The sequence below is a fragment of the Phocoena sinus genome, chromosome 5, assembly GCF_008692025.1.
Source record: "Phocoena sinus isolate mPhoSin1 chromosome 5, mPhoSin1.pri, whole genome shotgun sequence".
NCBI lineage: Eukaryota > Metazoa > Chordata > Mammalia > Artiodactyla > Phocoenidae > Phocoena > Phocoena sinus.
In genome coordinates this window covers 34,187,034-34,212,831 of record NC_045767.1, presented here as the reverse complement: position 1 = coordinate 34,212,831, position 25,798 = coordinate 34,187,034, and the positions used below count along the sequence as shown (strand labels likewise).

Below are 25,798 nucleotides of genomic sequence, written 5' to 3'. Positions count from 1 at the left end.
CCTTGTTCAAAGGTGCAACCTAGACGTCTGTATTTTTACAAAGACTACGGGTATTTTTAAGCTAATTGATCTGGAAATAAGTGATCAATGGAACACACTTTGAGAATCACAAGATAGTAATTCTCAAATTAATTAATTAGTAATTCATGGCCCAGAGGTGGTAATACAGTGGGCTTCTAACCAAAAGTAAGCAGAACAATTCTTAAGATACTATATAGTACTTTTGCCCCCCTTCTCGTGTGTGATTTCATCCTTTGTTATGTTAGCATCTCTAACAAAGGTTTTTACTTTGAACTAGAGCAACTGGTTCAGCTCTGCTTTTAGATAGCTCTTCCTATCTACCTTGCCCTTTGGCTGCTGTGGTCTTTTTGCTTTTCATTAAGTCTTTGCTGCTTTCGGACCACTAATCTAGAAGTGGCCTCTTCCTCCTCTGAATGCCTAACACACTTAGTGTATCTCAGTCTTGGCACTGTTAATATTTGCAGGAGTCATCACAGAAATTAAGAGCAAAGTTTCTGAAGTCATTCAGATCGGGGTTTGAATCTCACTTCTGCCACTTAACAAATATTTGTCTTTGGGCACATAACTTAAATTCAAGGTAATCATCTGTAAATTGGGATATAGAGTAGGACCTAACACATGAAGTGGTTGTGAAGATTCAATGAAATGATGCTTATAAAGAAAGGACTTAACACAGTGTAAGCATTCAGTATATTGGCTATCATCATCATCATTATTTTATATTGTATATAAAATATTGTTATTTACCTTTTAATGTGCGGACTTCTTACTTCCCACATGGATAAAAACTTCTTTATGCATGGTGTATTAATCGTATCTTCTACTTTCTGTATTTTATGATGTATTGACATCTTTAAAAAGCTTGCTGGCCAAAGAAAGACGCCGCTTTCTTTGAGTGGGCTAGCCCACTCTTATAGAGGGCAAAGGACTCAGCTGGAATCACTTCTTTCATTTGCAAACCAACCAATCCTGGGTCTATAGCCCCAACCAACTCCTTAGCTAACTCTCACACGTGAAGCCAATATTCCCTGCCCTAAATCCTGCCAAGGCCAGGTACCAGGTAACCAGAGACTACCTCCATAGCCCAAAGCCTGCTGGAATTATTCAAACGTCCTAAACGTTTTACCCTGCCCCAGCTCTTTCTATGGGATTTCTCACAGAAACTCCAATAAAGGCTCTGGCCTTGACTCTTCCCTAGCTCTTTTCTACCAAATGACCAGAACTTAGTGATTCCCCTGTGGCCCTGCATGACATGCAGTGACCCCCTATCTAGGACCTGTGAGAATAATAAATTTCTTCCAAGCTTCTCTCTTTTCCTCCTGTGGCTGTACTGTCTGTACCATACCATACCCAGTATGGCTATTCTTAGAACACATGGCTTGTATGATTCTTGTACTTACTTGTTGATATACTTCTAGGGGCTCACTGGGCCTACTGCATAGAGGAGGTAACTCCAGGCTCCTCTTCTCAATGTAGAACTATAATGTGGGAAGCTTGGGACATTTATTGTGTGTGGCCATAGATCAGGAAAAGGAAAATCCAGACGTTTCAACTAAAGGCTACAGTAATAAAATTGAATTGGGAATTCATTCGAAGAAGAGACTGTAGCCTCCATGGGCATGTGTAAATGTAGTCTAAACAATTCTCCCCTACTCTTTGGGATGTTGCTTCTGACCCAAGACAATACTACTGAGGAACAATAGGCAGGTCTTAATTCTGGGCAGGCTCTTGTAGAAGCTGTTACCGTCTTTAATGTATTTATCATCAGCTTCTGATATTTTTCAATTGTGAACTAAAAGTGAATTGTAGTTAAAGTAGCCTGAAGGGATATTAATTAGATTTTTCCCCTTAATCTTTCGAGAGGATGTCCTGTCAGCAATGAAGCATTTCACTGTTAATCAGAAAATCAGCAGCATAGGCTGGACTGTAGAAAAGATAAATCTCAAATCAGTCAATTTTGCACTTGTCAGCAGCTCAAGTGAAATATTTGGTGGAGTTAGGGTATAAAACTATTACCCAAGAGGAAGATTCTATTCCATTCATCACACATGTATTGAACTCTTACTCGACACTGTTAGAGATTGCAAATGCAGAGAGGTTCTAAATTCAGATGGTTTGGGTTGGAATCCTGGACCTAACTATTAACATGGGTAAGTTTCTTTAACTTTCTGTATTAGTTAGGGTAAAGGCCATGCTTCTGTCACAAAGAGATTCCAAAACATAGCAGCTTAAGTCAGATAGTCATTTATTTCTCTCTCTTAAAATAGTGCAGATGGGCTGTGCTGCACAGGATCTTTCAGGAACCCAGTTTTCCCCAGTTTTGCACTGCGATGTTCCCTAAATATATGGTCTTCATCTGCCTCACTGAAGCTGGGTCACTGCCATGTCTTCATTCAAAGTCCCAAGGGAAATGTTCTAAGGCCAAGATTCAGAAATGAAACATATCACTTTCACTCACAACTTATTTGCCCAAACCCAGTTACAAAGGCAGAGCCAGCTGCAAGGGAGTCTGGAAAGTGTTGTCTCTAGCAGGGCAGCCACGTCCATCTTAAACTAGAGGTGCAGGTGCCATTGGTAGAAGGTCAATAACAGGAATGTTCACAATCTCTGCCACATCTCCTGGAACTTCTGTTTCTTTATCTCTAAAATGGGATTTATCATAGCATCTAACCCACAGGGTTGTATAAGAATTAAAATGAGAAAGTGGAAGACAGGCTTTAGCACAAGTGTCCAGAACATAGTTAGTGTTTAATAAATGTTAGTGATTATTATATTAAGAAAAAAGACTTCATCTCCAATGTTTGCAGTCCATCAGTGGAGAAAATTACTTAAATCATTAGTGTTGTAAGAGCACATAGGAGGGTACAATTAGTTTTATGGAGTGGAAAGAATAGGAACTAGAGGAAGGACTTGTAGCAGGGGTGACAGTTGAGCAAGTCCTTAAAAAAAATAAACAGGATTTTGCAGGGCAGAAAAGGGACAGCAGCATATTCCAACAAAATAAAGCAACAAGAGAAGGCTTGGCAATAAAGAAGTAGAGCTAGGCAGTATTTTTCATCGTGTAATCCTTGAACCTCTTACTTTAGCATCATGAGGGTCTCGGCCAAGATATACAAAGTAAAATAGCTGGTCCTTGAAAAGTGCTTTTTAAAAACTCTGCCCAGCATACTGCTATATGCCTCAAACTGGGTCAGAGCATGGAGATGCTAAGGCAGAGGGTGATGAATTTTGGGTGGATTACAAAGAACTATGCTGCCTATTTAATGAAAAGCTTTCTAGATAAATAATATTAAGAGGTTTTAAACTACTAAAATAAAATGTCACCATTTTCTATGCATTCAGTTCTAAGGTCAACCACCTTAAATTAACAAATGTAGGAACTGAGAACAGCTACAGTTATTAGCCAGTACCAAACTGAAGAATACACAACATATTCCACAAAACAGGTGTGTGTTCACACAGATTTTGCCAACACAAAGCTGGTTCTGATATCTTGTAGCCTTTTTGAACACCAAGAAATACTTCTCATCGTTGATAGAATAATGTGTCTTCCTAGAAATTGCCACAAGCATATAAAAAAGCATATTTTTCTGAATGCTAGTAGGTATACATGTAAGATAACAAAAAAATAACTGAACACATGTGATCACCATCTTAACTCTGCAGAGTTTTCCTAACAGAACAGTTTTTGTTAAGATTTTTCATCATCTTTCAAATTTGAGCTGCTAAATAATTATCATATTTCTTTAGCCAAGACCCTAAGAATATTTTCTAAATAACAACTGTGAAATAAATTGGGATGAGTCATATCAGCAAAACAATAAATTCTAATCAATAGATCAAATTTTTATTTTAATTTTTAATTTTATTATTTTATAGAGCCACAAATGCAGGGTCATTTGAGTACACACATAATACATGCTATTAAAAACTGCAGAGAAAAATTTTACATTCCACAGCTACCGTGACATAGGTGAAGCAATGTGAAAACTGAACAGCAAATTAAGCGGCACCATACGGTTTTGTTACACTATTTGAACATCAGTTGTGCCACGTGCTGAACACAGAAAGTTCTGTGTTAAGACAGTTAGCGTAAGATGTAGAGAATGGACTTGAGGACACGGGGAGGGGGAAGGGGAAGCGGGGATGAAGTGAGAGAGTGGCATGGACATATATACACTACCAAATGTAAAATAGGTAGCTAGTGGGAAGCTGCTGCAGAGCACAGGGAGATCAGCTGGGTGCTTTGTGACCACCTAGACGGGTGGTATAGGGAGGGGGAGGGAGACTCAAGAGGGAGGAGATATGGGGATATATGTATATGTATAGCTGATTCACTTTGTTATAAAGCAGAAACTTAGCACACCATTGTAAAGCAATTATACTCCAATAAAGACGTTAAAATAAAAGAGCGTAGCATGAAAAGTTTTCATCTCAACAAGGAGTTTTTTGTAATGTGCTGGGCCAATATGGTTTGTAATATTTTTAAATACCAGATTCCTTTGAGTTATAAAAATAAATAATTTCATCTATATTTTAGGTGAAAGACAATACCTTTAATAGAGAAGAAAAACTATTTAGATCTTTAGAAAAGACTGTGAGGCACTGTGTGAAGAACATTTCATTCTGTCTTCAACACGTACAGGTGGGTAAGACAAAACTGTTTTCAATGTTTCCACAGAAAGGTCTTGATGTCTCTGGCTATTATGAAGAGTAAATGTGACTGTTCATCATTTATATGATGACGCTTATTGTATCAAATTTGGGAGGCTGCAAGCTGCTGGTGAAGGAAGCTAATATAAGGACTTGGGTTTTGCTCTTTGTTCCCTTACCTCTTCCATCCTTCCCCCAATCCAAATTGCCATATGGTGGGACATTTGTTCATATGGTTGCCATGTAGAGCTGGACCACCAGCATGTTTTCTCTATAAAAGAGATGAGTTAATTAACGCAAAATGCCAGACAAGGCAGAAATGTGATTTGTTTGATTATACTAACATATCTCTTTCCAGTACCTGAAACACATATTTACAAATTTAAGAGTAGCACTGAAGGAAAAAAGAAAATCAAAAGGAGACATAACATAAAATTAGAGGAGTTAAAAAGTAAAAAGTACATAATATAAATGCCCTAAAACCCACAAAAACCCACATGTGCATCTTAAATTTAGCTGTAGGCTACCTAGCAGCCAACCCAAAAAGGGGTATATGATCACACAATTCTAAGACAAACCAAACACCTCTATTTATTTTATAACCAGTGTTTTGTAATGCCCCCTTTACAGTTCTGAATGAAATTCATAGATAATTTAACCTTGGGTAGGTAGGTATACATAAAAGACAATCAATATAAAGGAAAACATGTTCTAACAAAATATTATGAACACAGTATGCAAATATCCCCACACAATCAGAGTAGAAGACAAAAACACCTCCACAAATTTCCAGTCTCCTAGGTTTTCCTGCCCTTGTTGAGAATCACTGACTTAGACAAACCAGCTGGAGTACAGTATAATTATATTCAGTAGAAAGACCAGTCAGGAGTTTCTTCTGATGGATCTCATAAAGGGGACATAGTGTTTTAACAACATCCTGACAATGGTCATGACTATGAGACATAGAAAGTTAGTAGAATTACATGTAAGTTAGTTAAAAAATTGTTCCTTTCTATTTTCCAGTTTTTCTTCTGGATGTCTGTTTTGGAAGATATTTGCATTCTTTGTTAGACTATCACACCAACAGAAGATTAAGTTGACAGGCATAGTGATTTGGAGACAAGGTTCTATGTCACATAACCAACAAGCCACATTCTTTTCTTATTCATTAACTGATGCAAAGCCTGATTTTGCAGTCAGGTTTGCTAATCTCTTCTTAAAGCACTGCCTTCTGTGAAAGGAAAACAAAAACATAGCTATAACATCCAGAGGGCAGTGAGAACCCTGTCCTTGATATACTTTTCAAGAAGTCAGTGCCTCTTGGGAATATCTACAGAAAAGTCTTCCATTTCCACTAATTGATTCAGAAAAAGTACGAGCATGTTCTCTTAAAGAGAAGATTAAATTCACTAAGGAAAACTAAAGACATAAAACAAGAGTGATTTTTAAAATAAGAGATCTGTGAGAATTGAATGATGAAGAATGGCCAAAGAGGGAATTTAAGATGGACTTCACGTAATAAAAGAGGGTGTCAAGGGACAGGACAGGAATAAAGATGCAGACGTAGAGAATAGACTTGAGGACACGGGGAGGGGGAAGGGTAAGCTGGGACGAAGTAACAGGGTATAATTTACATATATACACTACCAAATGTGAAATAGATAGCAAGTGGGAAGCAGCTGCATCACACGGCGAGATCAGCTCTGTGTTTTGTGAACACCTAGAGGGGTGGGATAGGGAGGGTGGGAAGGAGACGCAAGCGGGAGGGGATATGGCGATATATGTATACATATAGCTGATTCACTTTGTTATACAGCAGAAAATAACACACCACTGTAAAGCAATTATACTTCAATAAAGATGTTAAAAAAAAAAAGAGGGTGTCATACCTACGGAGCAGTATGAGAAAGTGACATGGGGGAAAAATAAGGAAATAGATTGTTATAGGTAACCTGATTGTACAAAGTGTGCATAAAATTTTTTCCTTCCTTTTTTTCTTTTTCTCTAAGTGGTAATAGTTATGTTGATGAAGTACACTTTTAGGATACATTTAATTGTACTGACTTCAGAACTTTGCCCTTTGGTAACTTTGTTCTTGGGTTTCAGGATGCCATGCCTTTAGCTCTGCAGAGTGTAATGGAGCTCCAAGAGATTTCACACAACAAAGATGAGGATGAGAGGGGCTATTCAGAGGCTCCAAATAATGCCCCAAATCCCTCTGATGACTTTGTAAGTTATTTATACCCGCAGATGAATGCAAATGAAATAGTAGGGTTAAGAGAAAAGCTGCTTTTCATTTACTTTTTTGAAGTTAAAAATAAAACATGCACTAAAGCAAATACTAATGTTAAAATTAGTAGATTTAAACAGGAGATTTTTTTATCATTAAATATTTTGAAGTGGATTAGTGAGGCTTTTACTATAATCAAAATTTAAGAGGGCTGCAGACTCTGTTTCTAGGGTAGTCAGTGTCTGTGCAGCTTTTAAAATCAATATTTAGTTTAAGTCTGCATGTGGTGTATCAGGGATTTATTAAGTTAGAAAGATGTGATTTTCTTAGAGGAGTCTCTGGAAATGCCTAGAGTTTTTACATGAGGACCAAAGATACTTTCTGAGGATGTGACTTTTATTAACTTATTATTCACTGGAAATTAAGGCCTTCCTATTCAGAAAGTGCTTTATTTGAGTCATATATCTTCTGTTCTGTGGTAAAATATTTGTTTTCTAAGAGTTCTGTAAAATATACAGAATCATAAAACATACATTGGGAATCATTAAAAACATGCTTGGGTTGCATTCCAACTCCGGCCAGTTTCAGAACCCAGACCAGGGGGAAAAAATGCTCAAAGTCTGAAAGTTCTTAACACACAAATAGACATGCCCGAAAGAGGGAATTTACAGCAGTCTTATTTCCCAGAAGTTGCCTGGATCTCTGGATGAGCTGTTCCTTTTGTTCAGTAGATAAAATTCTGCACATACAAGGATGTGAGAAAGGGCCACTCTCCATGGAAAAAGAAAACAAGACTTTCAAGGGAGATGAAGAAACATAGGTTCAAATCCAAAGCTGAGCCCTGGGAACTGTGCAAACAAAGAACAGAAAGGGAAATCTCTCCCAGCAGCCTCAGGAGCAGCGGATTAAATCTCCACAATCAACTTGATGTACCCTGAATCTGTGGAATACCTGAATAGAAAACAAATCATCCCAAATTGAGAAGCCGTGTGGATGAAAGGCTCTTGGTGCTGCAGGCAGGAGTCAGTGCTGTGCCTCTGAGGTGGGAAAGCCAACTTCAGGACACTGGTCCACAAGAGACCTCCCAGCTCCACATAATATCAAACGGCAAAAATCTCCCAGAGATCACCATCTCAACACCAACACCCAAATTCACTCAGCGATCAGCAAGCTACAGTGTGGGACACCCTATGCCCAACAACTAGTAAGACAGGAACACAACCCCACCCATTAGCAGACAGACTGCCTAAAATAATAATAAGTCCACAGACACCCAAAAACACACCACCAGACATGGACCTGCCCACCAGAAAGACAAGATCCAGCCTCATCCACCAGAACACAGGCACTAGTCCTCTCCACCAGGGAGCCTACACAGCCCACTGAACCAACTTTAGCCACTGGGAACAGACACCAAAAACAACGGCAACTACAAACCTGCAGTGTGCAAAAAGGAGACCCCAAACACAGTAACGTAAGCAAAATGAGAAGACAGAAAAACACACAGCAAATGAAGGAGCAAGATAAAAACCCACCAGACCTAACAAATGAAGAGGAAATAGGCAGTCTCCCTGAAAAAGAATTCAGAATAATGACAGTAAAGGTGATCCAAAATCTTGGAAATAGAACAGAGAAAAAGCAAGAAACATTTAACAAGGACCTAGAAGAACTAAAGATGAAACAAGCAATGATGAACAACACAATAAATGAAATTAAAAATACTCTAGAAGGGGTCAATAGCAGAATAACAGAGGCAGAAGAACAGATAAGTGACCTGGAAGATAAAAGAGTGGAAATAACTACTGCAGAGCAGAATAAAGAAAAAAGAATGAAAAGAACTGAGGACAGCCTCAGAGACATCTGGGACAACATTAAATGAACCAACATACGAATTATAGGGTTTCCAGAAGAAGAAGACAAAAAAAAAGGGACTGAGAAAATATTTGAAGAGATTATTTTGAAAACTTCCCTAATATGGGAAAGGAAATAGTTAATCAAGTCCAGGAAGCACAGAGAGTCCCATACAGGATAAATCCAAGGAGAAACATGCCGAGACACATATTAATCAAACTGTCAAAAATTAAATACAAAGAAAACATATTAAAAGCAGCAAGGGAAAAACGACAAATAACACACAAGGGAATCCCCATAAGGTTAGCAGCTGATCTTTCAGCAGAAACTCTGCAAGCCAGAAGGGAGTGGCAAGACATATTTAAAATGATGAAGGAGAAAAACGTACAACCAAGATTACTCTACCCAGCAAGGATCTAATTCAGATTTGATGGAGAAATTAAAACCTTTACAGACAAGCAAAAGCTGAGAGAGTTTAGCACCACCAAACCAGCTTTACAACAAATGCTAAAGGATCTTCTCTAGGCAAGAAACACAAGAGAAAGAAAAGACTTACAATAACAAACCCAAAACAATTCAGAAAATGGTAATAGGAACATACATATCGATAATTACCTTAAATGTAAAAGGATTAAATGCTCCCACCAAAAGACACAGACTGGCTGAATGGATACAAAAACAAGACCCATATATATGCTGTCTACAAGAGACCCACTTCAGACCTAGAGATACATACAGACTGAAAGTGAGGGGATGGGAAAAGATATTCCATGCAAATGGAAACCAAAAGAAAGCTGGGGTAGCAATTCTCATATCAGACAAAATAGACTTTAAAATAAAGACTATTAGAAGAGACAAAGAAGGACATGACATAATGATCATGGGATCGATCCAAGAAGAAAATATAACAATTGTAAATATTTATGCATCCAACATAGGAGCACCTCAATACGTAAGGCAAATACGAACAGCCATAAAAGGGGAAATCGACAGTAACACATTCATAGTAGGGGACTTTAACACCCCATTTTCACCAACGGACAGATTTTCCAAAATGAAAATAAATAAGGAAACACAAGCTTTAAATGATACATTAAAGAAGATGGACTTAATTGATATTTATAGAACATTCCATCCAAAGACAACAGAATACACATTTTTCTCAAGTACTCATGGAACATTCTCCAGGATAAATCATACCTTTGGTCACAAATGAAGCCTTGGTAAATTTAAGAAAATTGAAATTGTATCAAGTATCTTTTCCGAACACAATGCTATGAGACTAGATATCAAGTACAGGAAAAGATCTGTAAAACATACAAACACATGGAGGCTAAACAATACACTACTTAATAACGAAGTGATCACTGAAGAAATCAAAGAGGAAATCAAAAAAATACCTAGAAACAAATGACAATGGAGACACGACAACCCAAAACCTATGGGATGCAGCAAAAGCAGTTGTAAGAGGGAAGTTTATAGCAATACAATCCTACCTTAAGAAACAGGAAACACCTTGAATAAACAACCTAACCTTGCACCTAAAGCAATTAGAGAAAGAAGAAAAAAAAAACCCTAAAGTTAGCAGAAGGAAAGAAATCATAAAGATCAGATCAGAAATAAATGAAAAAGAAATGAAGGAAGAGATAGCAAAGATCAATAAAACTAAAAGCTGGTTCTTTGAGAAGATAAACAAAATTGATAAACCATTAACCAGACTCATCAAGAAAAAAAGGGAGAAGAAGACTCAAATCCATAGAATTAGAAATGAAAAAGGAGAAGTAACAACTGACACTGCAGAAATACAAAAGATCATGAGACATTACTACAAGCAACTCTATGCCAATAAAATGGACAACCTGGAAGAAATGGACAAATTCTTAGAAATGCACAACGTGCCAAGACTGAATCAGGAAGAAATAGAAAATATGAACAGACCAATCACAAGTAATGAAATTGAAACTGTGATTAAAAATCTTCCAACAAAAAAAGCCCAGAACCAGATGGCTTCACAGGCGAATTCTATCAAACATTTAGAGAAGAGCTAACACCTATCCTTCTCAAACTCTTCCAAAATATAGCAGAGGGAGTAACACTCCGAAACTCATTCTACGAGGCCACCATCACCCTGATACCAAAACCAGAAAAAGATGTCACAAAGAAAGAAAATTACAGGCCAATATCACTGATGAACACAGATGCAAAACTCCACAACAAAATACTAGCAAACAGAATCCAACAGCACATTAAGAGGATTATACACCATGATCAAGTGGGGTTTATTTCAGGAATGCAAGGATTCTTCAATATACACAAAGCAATCAATGTGATACACCATATTAACAAATTGAAGGAGGAAAACCATATGGTCATCTCAATAGATGCAGAGAAAGCTTTCGACAAAATTCAACACCCATTTGTGATAAAAAAAAACCCTGCAGAAAGTAGGCATAGAGGGAACTTTCCTCAGCATAATAAAGGCCATATATGACAAACCCACAGCCAACATCGTCCTCAATGGTGAAAAACTGAAAGCATTTCCACTAAGATCAGGAACAAGACAAGGTTGCCCACTCTCACCACTCTTATTCAACATAGTTTTGGAAGTTGTAGCCACAGCAATCAGAGAAGAAAAGGAAATACAAGAATCCAAATCGGATAAGAAGAAGTAAAGCTGTCACTGTTTGCAGATGACATGATACTATACATACAGGATCCTAAAGATGCTACCAGAAAACTACTAGAGCTAATCAATGAATTTGGTAAAGTAGCAGGATACAAAATTAATGCACAGAAATCTCTGGCATTCCTATACACTAATGATGAAAAATCTGAAAGTGAAATCAAGAAAACACTCCCATTTACCATTGCAACAAAAAGAATAAAATACCTAGGAATAAACCTACCTAGGGAGACAAAAGACCTGTATGCAGAAAATTATAAGACACTGATGAAAGAAATTAAAGATGATACAAATAGATGGAGAGATATACCATGTTCTTGGATTGGAAGTATCAACATTGTGAAAATGACTCTACTACCCAAAGCAATCTACAGATTCAATGCAATCCCTGTCAAACTACCACTGGCATTTTTCACAGAACTGGAACAAAAATTTTCACAATTTGTATGGAAACACAAAGGACCCCGAATAGTCAAAACAATCTTGAGAACGAAAAACGGAGCTGGAGGAATCAGGCTCCCTGACTTCAGACTATACTACAAAGCTACAGTAATCAAGACAGTATGGTACTGGCACAAAAACAGAAAGATAGATCAATGGAACAGGATAGAAAGTTCACGCACATATGGTCACCTTATCTTTGATAAAGGAGGAAGGAATGTACAATGGAGAAAGGACAGCCTCTTCAGTAAGTGGTCCTGGGAAAACTGGACAGGTATATGTAAAAGAATGAGATTAGAACACTCCCTAACACCATACACAAAAGTGAGCTCAAAATGGATTAAAGACCTAAATGTAGGGCCAGAAACGATCAAACTCATAGAGGAAAACACAGGCAGAACACTCTATGACATAAATCACAGCAAGATCCTTTTTGACCCACCTCTTAGAGAAATGGAATTAAAAACAAAAATAAACAAATGGGACCTAATGAAACTGCAAAGCTTTTGCACAGCAAAGGAAACCATAAAGAAGACCAAAAGACAACCCTCAGAATGGGATAAAATATTTGCAGATGAAACAACTGACAAAGGATTAATCTCCAAAATTTACAAGCAGCTCATGCAGCTCAGTAACAAAAAAACAAACAACCCAATCCAAAAATGGGCAGAAGACCTAAATAGAAATTTCTCCAAAGAAGATATACAGAGTGCCAACAAACATATGAAAGGATACTCAACATCATTAATCATTAGAGAAATGCATATCAAAACTACAATGAGATATCATCTCACACTGGTCAGAATGGCCTTCATCAAAAAATCTAGAAACAATAATTCCTGGAGAGGGTGTGGAGAAAAGGGAGCACTCTTTCACTGCTGGTGGGAATGTGAATTGGTAGAGCCACTATGGAGAACAGTATGGAGGTTCCTTATAAAACTACAAATATAACTACCATGTGACCCAGCAATCCCACTACTGGGCATATACCCTGATAAAACCATAATTCAAAAAGAGTCAGGTACCAAAATGTTCATTGCAGCTCTACTTACAATAGCCCGGAGATGGAAACAACCTAAGTGTCCATCATCGGATGAATGGATAAAGAAGATGTGGCACATATATACAATGGAATATTACTCAGCCATAAAAAGAAACGAAATTGAGCTATTTGTAGTGAGGTAGATGGACCTAGAATCTGTCATACAGAGTGAAGTAAGTCAGAAAGAGAAAGACAAATGCCATGTGTTAACACATATATATGGAATCTAAGGAAGAAAAACTGTCATGAAGAACCTAGGGGTAGGACAGGAATAAAGACACAGACCTACTAGAGAATGGACTTGAGGATATGGGGAGGGGGAAGGGTAAGCTGTGACAAAGTGAGAGAGTGACATAGACATATATACACTACCAAACGTAAAATAGATAGCTAGTGGGAAGCAGCCTCATAGCACAGGGAGATCAGCTCGGTGCTTTGTGACCACCTAGAGCGGGGGGATAGGGAGTGTGGGAGGGAGGGAGACGCAAGAGGGAAGAGATATGAGAACATATGTATATGTATAACTGATTCACTTTGTTATAAAGCAGAAACTAACACACCATTGTAAAGCAATTATACTCCAATAAAGATGTAAAAAAAAAAAATGCTTGAGCCAAGAAAGTATTTGGGTGGCAAACCAGTGAGTAATACTAAAATTAATTTAGTATCTTGTGTTCCGCAGGTATTATTATTTCATAGTAGTATTTCAAGGATTATATAAAAAATATAATAGACTCCGTCATCTTGAAGATCCTTGAAACTGGCATTTTTGCAATGGTATTATTGGTATTTGGGGTCAGACAAATCTTCATTGAGTTACCCTTGTGTTCGAGGATGTTTAGCTTTCCTACCAGGCTCTAAATCCCAGTAACGTCCCCCATCTCATATTTCCGAATCCTGGGAAGGGATACTGCCACAGTACCAACTCCAGTAGAAAAATACCCAGAAGCACCTAGCTTTCCTGGCACTGGGGAATGGAAAGTCACGATTACATCTGAACTAACATGGTAGATTAGATGGATGAGAGAGAGGAAGGGAGAGAGAGAGAGAGAGAAAGGAGAAAGTCAGTCTCTACAACATGTTAAATAGAAGAAGTGTGCCTAGTTCTTTATATGTTTTCTGGGCTTAATTACAGTAAGCACATTTTAGAAAAGTCCTTAAGGCTTTGCTCTCTAGCTTAATGCTGACATTAGTTAAGGTAATAACTATTTATTGAACACCAGGAAGAGCATGGTATATAACTTCTCCTTCATCAAGCATGACCCAGAACTTGACAGAATGAAAAAGAAGGTGTCCTTCCCTACCTTGCATAAAATCACAGGATGATAAAGTATGCTCAATTAAAATAATTGTCAGAAAGCTCAATATAGAAGTACCTTTTTATGGTAAGGTATATTGAACTTTTTTTTTTTGCGGTACTCGGGCCTCTCACTGTTGTGGCCTCTCCTGCTGCGGAGCACAGGCTCCGGACGCTCAGGGTCAGCGGCCATGGCTCACGGGCCCAGCTGCTCTGCGGCAAGTGGGATCTTCTCGGACCAGGGCACGAACCCGTATCCCCTGCATCGGCAGGGGGACTCTCAACCACTGCGCCACCAGGGAAGCCCCTGAACTCTTTTTAAAAGTCAAATATTAAGAGCTCGAATCTACCTAAAGGCAGAGCAATTGTTTTTATCTAATCATGAGAGGTACCTATCTACATATTTTGTATAGCACAGAATATTAGAATAAAATCTGATTCTTATTCATTCCAACCATAATTCCCAGGTACAGATGAACTGGTTCATGTCTGTGGGTCATAGGACTTATATATTGTAATTATATTGTAATTTTGTAATTAGATTACCTGTAGAATTCAAGTATGTCACAAACACAGTAATTTATCCCAGAACAGTAAATAGATTCTTCGCTTAGTTGAAGGGCTCATTAAATAGTCTGCAGGTATATAATGATTATTTTATAAGCTAGACATCAAATTTAATCTGTGTTGGCGATAGCTTGTGCCAGTAAGAGATCGGTCTCCCTCCTCTTCTAGATTTCCCATGAGTTCAGACAAACTTACTAGAGGTCACTTAATTAATACAAGCTGCTGCTCAGATGCGGATTCCCTAGAACATCTTTCAGGGTACAAAAGAGAAAACTACTTCCAAATTGCCATAACATAATCATGACACCCAAGCATATGTGATAAATTTGGGCAGTCAGCAAACATAGGATACTAGTGTACTTCAGAATAGAGGGGAGGAAAGAGAAATAGAAGAAATTAAATCTAGGGTTCTCAGTTGCTGGCATGGAGTTAGGCATTAATACAATGTTCATTTTCAATGACTCAGACCTAAAAATATAGCAATTTAGGACACAGAATCAGCATCAGCTTAATCCTTCAAAGTCTTTAAAGAGGAAGCAATAACTCTCTGGTCATTTCTATAACAGGAACAAAATACCTGTAATAAGGGGGGACTATCTGTATAGGGGATAGGATTCCACTACCAAAATCAGCCACCAGGGTAGCCAGGGAATTGGGGTAGATGTGGGAGGAGTAAGATACAACCTCTCCTAAGACCAATTGTCTTCCTTTTATTAGTAGCAAAGAAAGGGAATGATATGTGAATAAATTATGCAGTCTTGGTAGTCAAAGGTGGAGATTACCCCCTAGCCCATGTTCTGGAGAAGCTCCAGTTGGCTCTGGGATTAGAAAGAAGGGGAAGGCGCAAGTGTTGTGGGAGGTGACCCCACTGACAAAACCAATGGCTGTAGAGAGAAGGGTGGAGCGTAGTTTGGGTGTGCAGGTTTCAACTTTTGTATTCTTCTTCCTGTTCACTCTTCAGGTTCAACGTTAGAGTCTAGAGTTGCTGTTTTAAGTCCTTGAACAGGTTTAGCTAGACAAAAAAAATGATCCCATGCTCTTTCAACTTGTCTAGATACTTTCCTGCCTTCCTCTGTGCTGCTGCAGGGAGGAGGTAAGCCTACTGATAACAACTCCAGACATGGTATTGGGTGTTCCTCCTTCTGTGATGGGATTGTTTCACTCTTTTGGCAGGCAGCTCATTTGCAGAAGCTTGTCCTGACGCCCCTGTCAGCCCTGCGGTCCCTATTCCCAGGGCCCCAGAAGCTAATCCAGAAACGCTATGACAAACTGCTAGACTACAACAGCTACCTGCAGCGGGTGGTGGCGGATGAGTCAGACTTGGCCAAAAGGGAATATGAGGCCCTCAATGCCCAGCTTGTGGAAGAGCTCCAGGTGTTCAACCGGGCCGCGCGGAAGATTCTGTTGAACTGCCTGTGCAGTTTCATCACCCTCCTCAGGGACCTGATGCTTGTGGCCCAGAGGGTTTATTCCACGGTGGTGCCGGTAAGCACAGCATCAGCACTTGGCTACCTTGGCCTACGGAATCTGTCAGAAAGCACAGCATGCAAAGCAGCCTGCTCATAGCGTGCCTGAGTGTAGTGTATGGTGTGGCTTCTATTTTAGCTGACGCCAGTCAGAGAATATTCTGCTCCTTATCGCTCTTCTGAACAGGACGGTAAAATCAATTTTCCTAGTGCTGGTTTGCTGTGACTTATACCCTTGGAGCTCTTTTTGGAAAGTCCTTTTCAAACACCAAACATCTTTCCGCTTTGCTCCCCTCATTGATGGAACCAATGTAGCTCCATCTGCCTGATGCTATGTTGAAGCTTATCAACTTATATTTTGTATTCTCTTCCCATTCAACCGTTTTTAAATGTTAACCATGACTGAGACATGGATCCAAAAATAAGACCATCTCACCGTAATGACAGAAATAGGATATCAGTCAAACCAGTCTTTGTTTTGCTTTTGTTTTCCTTCAAAGAAGAGAAGCCTGATGTGTGTGTGGAAAAAAAAAAAAATATATATATATATATATGTATAAATATATGTATGTATCTTAGCTTTCCATTAGGGTATGATTTTAGAACTATTTTCTTTTTTTTAAAGATTTATTTATTTATTTTTTGGCTGCCTTGGGTCTTAGTTGCAGCACACGGGATCTTCTCTGAGGCATACAGGATCTTTTGCTGCAGCGCGCGGGCTCTTTGTTGTGGTGTGTGGGCTTCTCTCTAGCTTGTGGCACGCGGGTTTTCTCTTCTGTAGTTGTGGCACGTGGGCTCTGTAGTTCGCGGCACGTGGGCTCTCTCGCTGAAGCACGCAGAGCTCAGTAGCTGTGGCGCGTGGGCTTAGTTGCCCTGCGGCATGTGGGATTTTAGTTCCCTGACCAGGGATTGAACCCACATCCCCTGCATTGTAAAGCAGATTCTTTACACCGGACCACCAGGGAAGTCCTTATAATTATTTTCTGAAGAGGAAGAAAGATATTTACAACCTAATATCAATTTTTAAAAAATCAGCTTCGTGGGCTTCCCTGGTGGCGCAGTGGTTGAGAGTCCGCCTGCCGATGCAGGGAACCCGGGTTCGTGCCCCGGTCCGGGAGGATCCCACATGCCGCGGAGCAACTGGGCCCGTGAGCCACAACTACTGAGCCTGCGCGTCTGGAGCCTGTGCTCCGCAGCAAGAGAGGCCGTGACAGTGAGAGGCCCGCGCACCGCTATGAAGAGGGGCCCCCGCTTGCCACAACTAGAGAAAGCCCTTGCACAGAAATGAAGACTCAGCACAGCCAAAAATAAATAAATAAATTAATTAATTAAAAAAAAAATCAGCTTCGTTTCTTGGCCCTTCATTTCAAGTGTATTACTTATCATTCAGCTCGTGTGATATTTAATGGACATTTGGAGGAAAATTAATTGTCCCTACTTTACTTTTTATTGTATATTTAATTAACTTTTAACTTATCATCTGAATTAAATTAAGTTGAATAAAGAGGTGCTACATTTACTTGGCTCAAAAGGAAGAACTATTTAAAAATAAGTAAGCAGTCCCCTACTCATTCTGTGTCCAAACCCCTCCAACTCCTGCTCTCATCCCAACTGATATTAGTTCATTTTTATATACTTAGAGTTTCTTTGTGCCATTAAAAGTAAATGCAAATATATATTTTTATTTCCTACACAAACTAGCAAACTATAGTACATTCTGCAACTTGCTTTTAACATCCATGTCAGTACATAGAGAGCTTCCTCATTTATTTTACAGCTGTATATTAGTCCACTGCATAGTTGTACAATAGTGTGTAATCAGCCTCCTATTTTTTTGGTAACAACTTTATTGAGATATAATTCACATACCATACACTCCACCCATTTAAAATGTACAACTCAATGGTTTTTGTATATTCGTGAGAGTTGTGAAACCCATCACCACAATCAATTTTTAGAATATTGTCATCACCCCCAAAAGAAACTCTGTACCACTAGCAGTGACTCCACATTTCCCCCTAACCTCCCCAGTCCCAGACAGCCACCAATCTACTTTCTGTCTCTACATATATGCTTATACTGGACATGTGGCATAAACAGAATTATACAACATGTAGTTCTTTGTGAGTGTCTTCTTTCACTTAACACAATGTTTTCAAGTTCCATCCATGTTGCAGTGTGTTTCAGAACTTAATTCCTTTTATTGCCAAATAATATTACATTGTATGGATATGCCACATTTTATTTGTCCATTCATCAGTTGATGAACATTTAGGTTATTTCCACTTTTTGGCTATTATGAACAATGCTGCTATGAACATTCAAGTTCTTAGTGGATGTATGTTTCCATTTCTCTTGGGTATATACCTAGGAGTGGAATTGCTGGATCATATGGTAACTCTGTGTTAACCTTTTGAATAAATGCCAGTCTGTTTTTCAAAGTGGCTGCACTATTTTACATTCTCAACAGCAATGATTGAGGGTTCCAATTTCCTCACATCTGTCTTTTTTACTATGGCTATCTTAGTGGGTATGAAGTGATATCTCATGTGGTTTTGATTTGCATTTCTCTTATCAGTCCCCTATTTTTAAACTTTTAAAGTTGAAGTGTAACTTAAAAGATTATATACAGTAAAATAAAAGAAGGAGCCTTAAAACACCCAGTCTTCAAAGGGACATGGGGAAGGAGTAGCTATAGGAATGTGCAGAGAGAGCTAAATGGAAAGGTTTACCTGACAGGATCTGTGACTATCAGTCAACACTACAGAAAGCAATAAATATTAAAGAAATTTATTGGGAAATAAATTTCCTTATCTCACTTTCCTCCCTTATTCTGATTTCCTGTGGGTGCTTCTCATTGCAAGAACCCATCTGGAAACAAGAGTGCAAGGAAGCTGTTGACACACTCTATACTGGTCAGCCTTCCAGAGCACAGAGCAGGATGGAAATGAGAAAAGAATAAATTTGAAAAAACAAACAAAAGATATTCAGCACACAAAGTGAATGCTGGTTAGAGTTCAGCAATACCACACTATGATTACTTTTTCTTTTATGTATAGCATTTTTGTTTTTCTTAAAGTTAAGAATTGTGTTTGTCTTTTATCAGCTTAATTTTCATTTGCCTAACTTTATCTGCCAGTTTGACTGGATCACTTCTTAAGACATTCAGATGTGTGATATATTCTATTAATTGTGTCTTTTTGCAGAAATCTCTTAGAGAACTTATCTTTTTTATCTCATAATAACTGTAATCCTGGGATTACACTTCCTCATCATTCTGGGGAATCCCTTTACCACTCTTCTGTGTGGGATCTCACATTTCCTTATCCCATGTTGACCTTCTTTCTTGCTTTCTGTCTTTATTTGGGGGAGCAAATTTTTGAGTAGTTTCTTAAGAAAGGAAAATTGGGAGGTTAATATTTTGACACCTCAAATATCAGAAAATGTCTTTATACTATCATCATATTTAATTGATAGTTTGGCTGGGTGTAAAATTTTAAGTTGTTCTTCCTGAATTTGAAAGCATTCCATTGTTCCATTGTCTTCTAGCTTCCACTGTTTCTGTTGAGAACTCTGGGTGCATTTTGGTTCTTGGTTCTTTGTATGCACTTTCCCCACCCTATCCCATTCTAAAAGTTTATGGAATTTTCTTATTGTCTTCATCAGTCTTAAATTTAATGATGATGAACCTTGGTGTGTCAGATACTTTGTGGGATCCTTTCAACCTGAAAATTTATGTCTTCCGCTTCTAGAAATTTTGAACATTTCATGGATTTTTCTCTCTACCCTTTCTCTTTACTCTCTTTCTGAAATTCCTGGGTTGTTCCACTAATCTTGTATCTTTCTCCACTTATTTTCTATCTCTTTATTGCTTTGCTCTACTTCCTAAGAAAATTTCCTACTTAATCTTCAAACCCATCTTTTGATTTATTCTTATTTCTGTTCCCATGATTTTAATTTTTGAAAGTTGTTTTTGGCTTTCTTAAGATGAAAACAGGTTGCTTTTATTTATTTATTTATTTATTTATTTTTTTTGCGGTACGCGGGCCTCTCACTGTTGTGGCCTCTCCCATTGCGGAGCACAGGCTCCAGACGCGCAGGCTCAGCGGCCATGGCTCACGGGCCCAGCCGCTCCGCGGCATGTGGGATCCTCCCGGACCGGGGCACGAACCCGTGTCCCCTGCATCAGCAGGCGGACTCCCAACCACTGCGCCACCAGGGAAGCCCCTGCTTTTATTTTTATAAGACTCTTTCTTGTTATAGTTATGACTTAGATGTCTGATATACTTGATCATTCACCACTGATAAAGAGTTGAGGACTAATTGGCAGCATTGAGCACCTAGATAGGCATTGAAAACTCTAAGCATCCACTACTGTGTAGAGCAATTTGACTGCAATTTCATTTGGGAACTCCTGATGATAGCACCATTAGGTCTTTCCTCTTAGGCTGGTCAGAGTCTCCAGACATGTCCCTTCAAGTTTTCTGCCTAAAGGGTAATGGTTGACTGCTAGGCCTGGTTGGCAGGGTCTCTGGGTCCAGTCTATATCCACTCACTTAATTACCCTCTTTCTAACATGAGTCCCCCACCATTATTTGTGCCTAGTGTCCCCAGTCTAGATACTCTCTGTTTTACCATTTGCAGAAAAGAAAACTTCATCTTCTGCTAAGGTAGGGAAGAAGCAATCACCAAGAATTACTGAAATGGAGAAAGAATCTGGGGATACAACTGCTTCAAAACAATTCCAGTTGTCTATATCTGCATAACAAATTACACCAAACATGGTGGTACAAAGCAACCAATAGTCATTTCTTACTATTGTTCCTCATAGTTCTGGGGTTCATTGGGATCAGGTAATCATTCTCAGTGTCTCAGTCAGATAATAGCTGGGGCTGAAGTGGTCACAAAGACTTTCTCAGGCCTCTAAGATTGGTGGTGGGAAGATGACAGAAGACTCAAACAGCTGGGGACTGGAATAGCTGGGGCCCCACAGACACCCACCCATCCCACCACCACCACCACCACCACTCCCCACTCCATCTTTCAACATGGTCTTCTGATATGGTGGACACAGTGCAACTGGACTTCTTCCATAGCAACTAAAGTCTCCCTAAGGTGAGTGTCCCAAGAGAAACCAGCAGAAACTGCATGATCTTTTTTAGCCTAATCTTGAAAGTCAAACAGCATCACTTCCTTTATTCTATTTATTTCAACATTCTATTCATTGAGGCAATCATAAAGTCCTACCCAATTTTGAGGGAAGGGGACATTGACTCCACCTCTTGATGGGAAACATACCAAAGAATTTGCTTATTTGTTTTAACCACCACAGGATCTTAACCAATGTTTCTTGTTTTAGCCTTTTTCTCCTTCCTACTGTACCACCCCACCACATTGGAGAGCACTACTGCCATCAATTACTGAGTCTTTCTTCCCAAAATTTTATTGCTATTGTAATTTTTTCTCTGCTGTTTCCTTTTATTTAAGCTTGAACTTTAAAAAAATCCTTGTCATTTTTGTGGGATTTCTGGAGACAACAAATTAGATGGTTTTGATATAGGAGTTTTAATGTTGCCCTAATTTTTCACTGTGGAATATGGTATAATTTTTCACTGTTCATCACAGATCTACTAAATTCAATACCTAATATGGTTAAGTATTTGTCTGTGAACATCGTATTTCTACCTACAGGTACCACTGTTGGCTTCAAGCATCTCTGAAATTCAGAATCGAGTACTAGAAGAGGTTCAAAATCTGAATTTTGTGAAGGGTAACAGTGCTACATTTATTGAGAGGAAACTTAGTTTTGAAAGGAAGAAGACTGTGCAAATTCTGGTGAGTTTGGTAGCATTCAGTAACAATGATGACTATCACTTTTTTGCCTTGATCAAATCATAATATATTATTTTCCATATCACTTATGTCATTCTAATATCCTATAGTTTACCTACTTATTATATGTAGAATTTCTTGTCTATTTCTAGCCTCTATACTATGAACTCCATAAGGTCATAGATTTTTTACCTGTTTTGTACATGATGTGTACAAAACAAGTGCCTAAATCGTGCCTGACACAAAGTAGGCACTCTATAAATATCTGTTGGATGAATGAACAGAATTTTATAGAGCAAAATCATTACAGTTCGAACCTTTCATTTTTCTCAATAAGGAATCCCAGTTTGCAGAGATGAAGTGGCTTTCTCAAAGTCACTTAGTGGCAGAGCTGGGACAGGGGCCAGGCCTCTTGACTCCTGCCTAATTTACTGATATTATTTCCTGGAAAAATACATGCACATGTACAATTTACTTAATTAAATATTATTTATCAAGTGCTTAATACACAAGTGATTGCCTACAGCATGGCAAAGAATTAAAAAATTGTTCAACGTCAAAGAAGGATTAGAACCTCTGCCTTCGTATTCTCAGCTGAATTTTCTTTTTTCTCTACAACACTGCCCTCATGTGCTAACTAGAAAATCTTTCCCTGCATAACTCAGCTAAATACTTTCACATAATAACTTGATCTCTGCCTCAACATTGAAATAATCCTTAATCAATGTATGACTTCAACAGTTAAAAAATCTCCAGAGAAGAAATATCTACCAATATTTATCTGTGCGGATTTTATTATACATCTATCTGAACCAAAAGCTCTCCTTACTTCTCCCAGCCAGAAGTGCCACGTCAGAATGACACTCACCGCTGCAAACTTCTATGCACGTACAGTACAGAGGAACTCTACCAAGCTAAGCGCAAGTGCAACGCTACACAAGAATATGACATCAATCTTCTGGAAGGGGAGTTGGTGGCTGTGATGGAACAGAAGGATCCGTTGGGGAGTACCAGCAGGTGGCTTGTTGACACAGGAAGTAAGTTTTTTTCATAAGAAGCAAAGAACTTCCACCTCTCTTCTAGTTGAGATTTTCCCAGGGGGCCTCTGTGTCCTTCTCTAAATGCAACTGTTTGGAAAGAGTTATAAATAACCATGTTTCTTCTTTCTATTTCCTATCCAGTTATAAAAGGATATGTGTATTCCTCCTTCCTAAAACCCTACAATCCAGCAAAAGTGCAGAAGGTGGACGCCGAGAACAGGTTCTGTGATGATGATTTTGATAACATCAGCCTCTTTGTGTCTTCACGACCAGCCAGTGACAGTGTCACAGGCACCCCAGAAGGTAGCATAAGTGATAGCAGCTCATCTCTTAGTGGAACATGTGGGAAGTCTGAAACAAACGGTACTGATGTTGACAGTTTTCAAGAGGTAGATGAACAGGTAAGAATTTGAACCTGATGTAAAGACTCTTGGCTGTTGGAATCATGAAAGATGTTCTATCTTACTGTGAGACTTGGTGGAAGTGTCAGCTTCTCTGTAGCACTTCTCTCTAGCACTTCCTCTCTGTGCACCTTTTTGCAAGGAATTTAATTCTCTGAGTCTGTTTCCTCAAATGAAGAAAAGAGGACAATAATTCCTACTTTGCAGAGTTGATGTGTGGATATTAGAGATATTAGATATTAGAGATAATTTTATATGTAAAGTACCCAGCACAGAGTAGGCACTGAATAAATAGTAGCTGTTACTACTTAGAGTGAAGATGGTCTCTTTATACTTCCCCCATGAGAGGAAAACAGCTCAATACTGAACAGATCACCGCCATCAGCAGCATGTGGAAAACTGACCGTAGTTCCTTTGAGAGCAGTATCTTCATTGCGCTATCTATGAATCAGTCACTTTTAATCTCTTGCATAATGACATATACTATTGACATATACTGAAACTTTTAAAAGCTACCTTTCTCTCACTTAACCAGTGCAAAAGCTATTGGCATAACCCTTTCCCAAAATGGTAAGTTAACTATAATATAGGGTTCCTTTTTGCTACCTCAGAAATGTTAATCCCCAAGTGGTGACGAACTAACTGGTTCCTTTTTTAAACTTGCTTTTTTTTCCTTAGTGGCCTTTTTTTTAAACTGTATTGGGTCTTCGTTGCTGCCCGTGGGCTTTCTCTAGTTGTGGCGAGCAGGGGCTACTCTTCGTTGTGGTGCACAGGCTTCTTATTGCGGGGGCTTGTTGTGGAGCACAGGCTCTAGGCACGTGGGCTTCAGTAGTTATGGCACATGGACTCAGTAGTTGTGGCTCGCAGACTCTAGAGCACAGGCTCAGTAGTTGTGGTGCATGGTCTTGTGGGATCTTCCAGGGCTTGAACCCGTGTCCCCTGCATTGGTAGGCGGATTCTTAACCACTGAGCCACCAGGGAAGCCCCTAGTGGCTTTTTATTAATTAATTTTAACTTTTTTGAAAAATAAGGTTAATACATGTTCTTTGTGGAAAGTTAAAACAGTAGAAAGATATATGTAAATTAATAGTAAAGGTCTTTATTCTCTCCTCAGTCCTACTTTTCAGAGACAACATGCAGGTATATCTTTTCAGATATTGTATTTACATGAGTGAATTTATACTTAGACGAGTGGGAACATATACATGGTACATAATTTTTTTCAGTTAACAATATATCTTAGATAAAACAGTACCTAAATATCTACCTTCTTCCTTAAAAATTCTGCATAGTATTTCATTATCTGGATACATCATAATTTATTTAACTATTACCATAATAATAGACATTCAGAATATTTTGAGGTTTTTAAAATTTCAAACAATATTTCAGGCCAGATCCTTGTTCATCTATTTTTATACACTTATATATATCTGTAGGGCAAGTTCCTGAAAATACTGGAGTGTCAAAGGATATATAAAGTCTTGATATACTGCTCTTCAAAACTATTTTTATTCAACTTCTTTCAACAATACATTGATTGCTGTCCAATTCATGACTGATACATTAAAAAATAGTTTTATTAAGTCCTTATTTACATACCATACAATTTATGCAATTTAAGTATACAATTCACTGACTTTTAGTATATTACCAGGGTTTTGCAACCATTACCTGAATCCAACTTTAGAACATTTCCTTCACCCTAAAAGATCCTTTGAACCCATTTGCAGCTCCTCCTCTTTCTCACTTTTAGCCCCAAGAAATCTTTAATCACTTTTTTCCTCCATAGATTTGCCTTCTTTGTATTTTTTGTATTAATGGAATCATAAAATATGTGGTGTTTTACAGCCAAGTTCCTTCACTTAGCATGTTTTTTGAGATTCATCCGTGTTGTAGTATGTATATGTATTTTGCTACTTTTCATTGCCTAACGGTATTTTACTCTATGAATATAGCGTATTTTGTTTATCCATTCACCAACTGATGGACATCTGGGGTAATTTCTATTATGAATAATGCTGCTATGAACATTTGTGTGCAAGTCTTTGTGTGAATTTCATTTTCTTGAGTAGATCCCTAGGAGTGGAATTGCTTATTGGTAAGATTAAGTTTTTAAAAAACTGCTAAGCTGTTTTTCAGAGTGACTGCCTGTTGTATGTACCCAACAGCAATATATGAGGATTGTGAATTGCAGTTTCTCCACATCCTTGCCTTATTGTCTGTCTTTTTTATCACAGCCATCTTAATGGAAGTGAAGTGGTGTCTCATTGT

General features: G+C 38.5%; 1 protein-coding gene across 1 annotated transcript in view; it reads left to right on the top strand.

Annotated features, from left to right (window-relative positions):
- ARHGEF38 (Rho guanine nucleotide exchange factor 38) overlaps nucleotides 1-25,798 on the top strand; it is a 156,610-nt gene that overhangs the window by 122,761 nt on the left and 8,051 nt on the right. Inside the window, exons 8-13 of the mRNA XM_032633281.1 lie at nucleotides 4,562-4,666; nucleotides 6,781-6,903; nucleotides 15,959-16,270; nucleotides 21,943-22,086; nucleotides 22,922-23,120; nucleotides 23,265-23,524. Coding sequence (XP_032489172.1) covers nucleotides 4,562-4,666; nucleotides 6,781-6,903; nucleotides 15,959-16,270; nucleotides 21,943-22,086; nucleotides 22,922-23,120; nucleotides 23,265-23,524 — 1,143 coding nt within the window. The remainder of the gene's footprint in view (nucleotides 1-4,561; nucleotides 4,667-6,780; nucleotides 6,904-15,958; nucleotides 16,271-21,942; nucleotides 22,087-22,921; nucleotides 23,121-23,264; nucleotides 23,525-25,798) is intronic.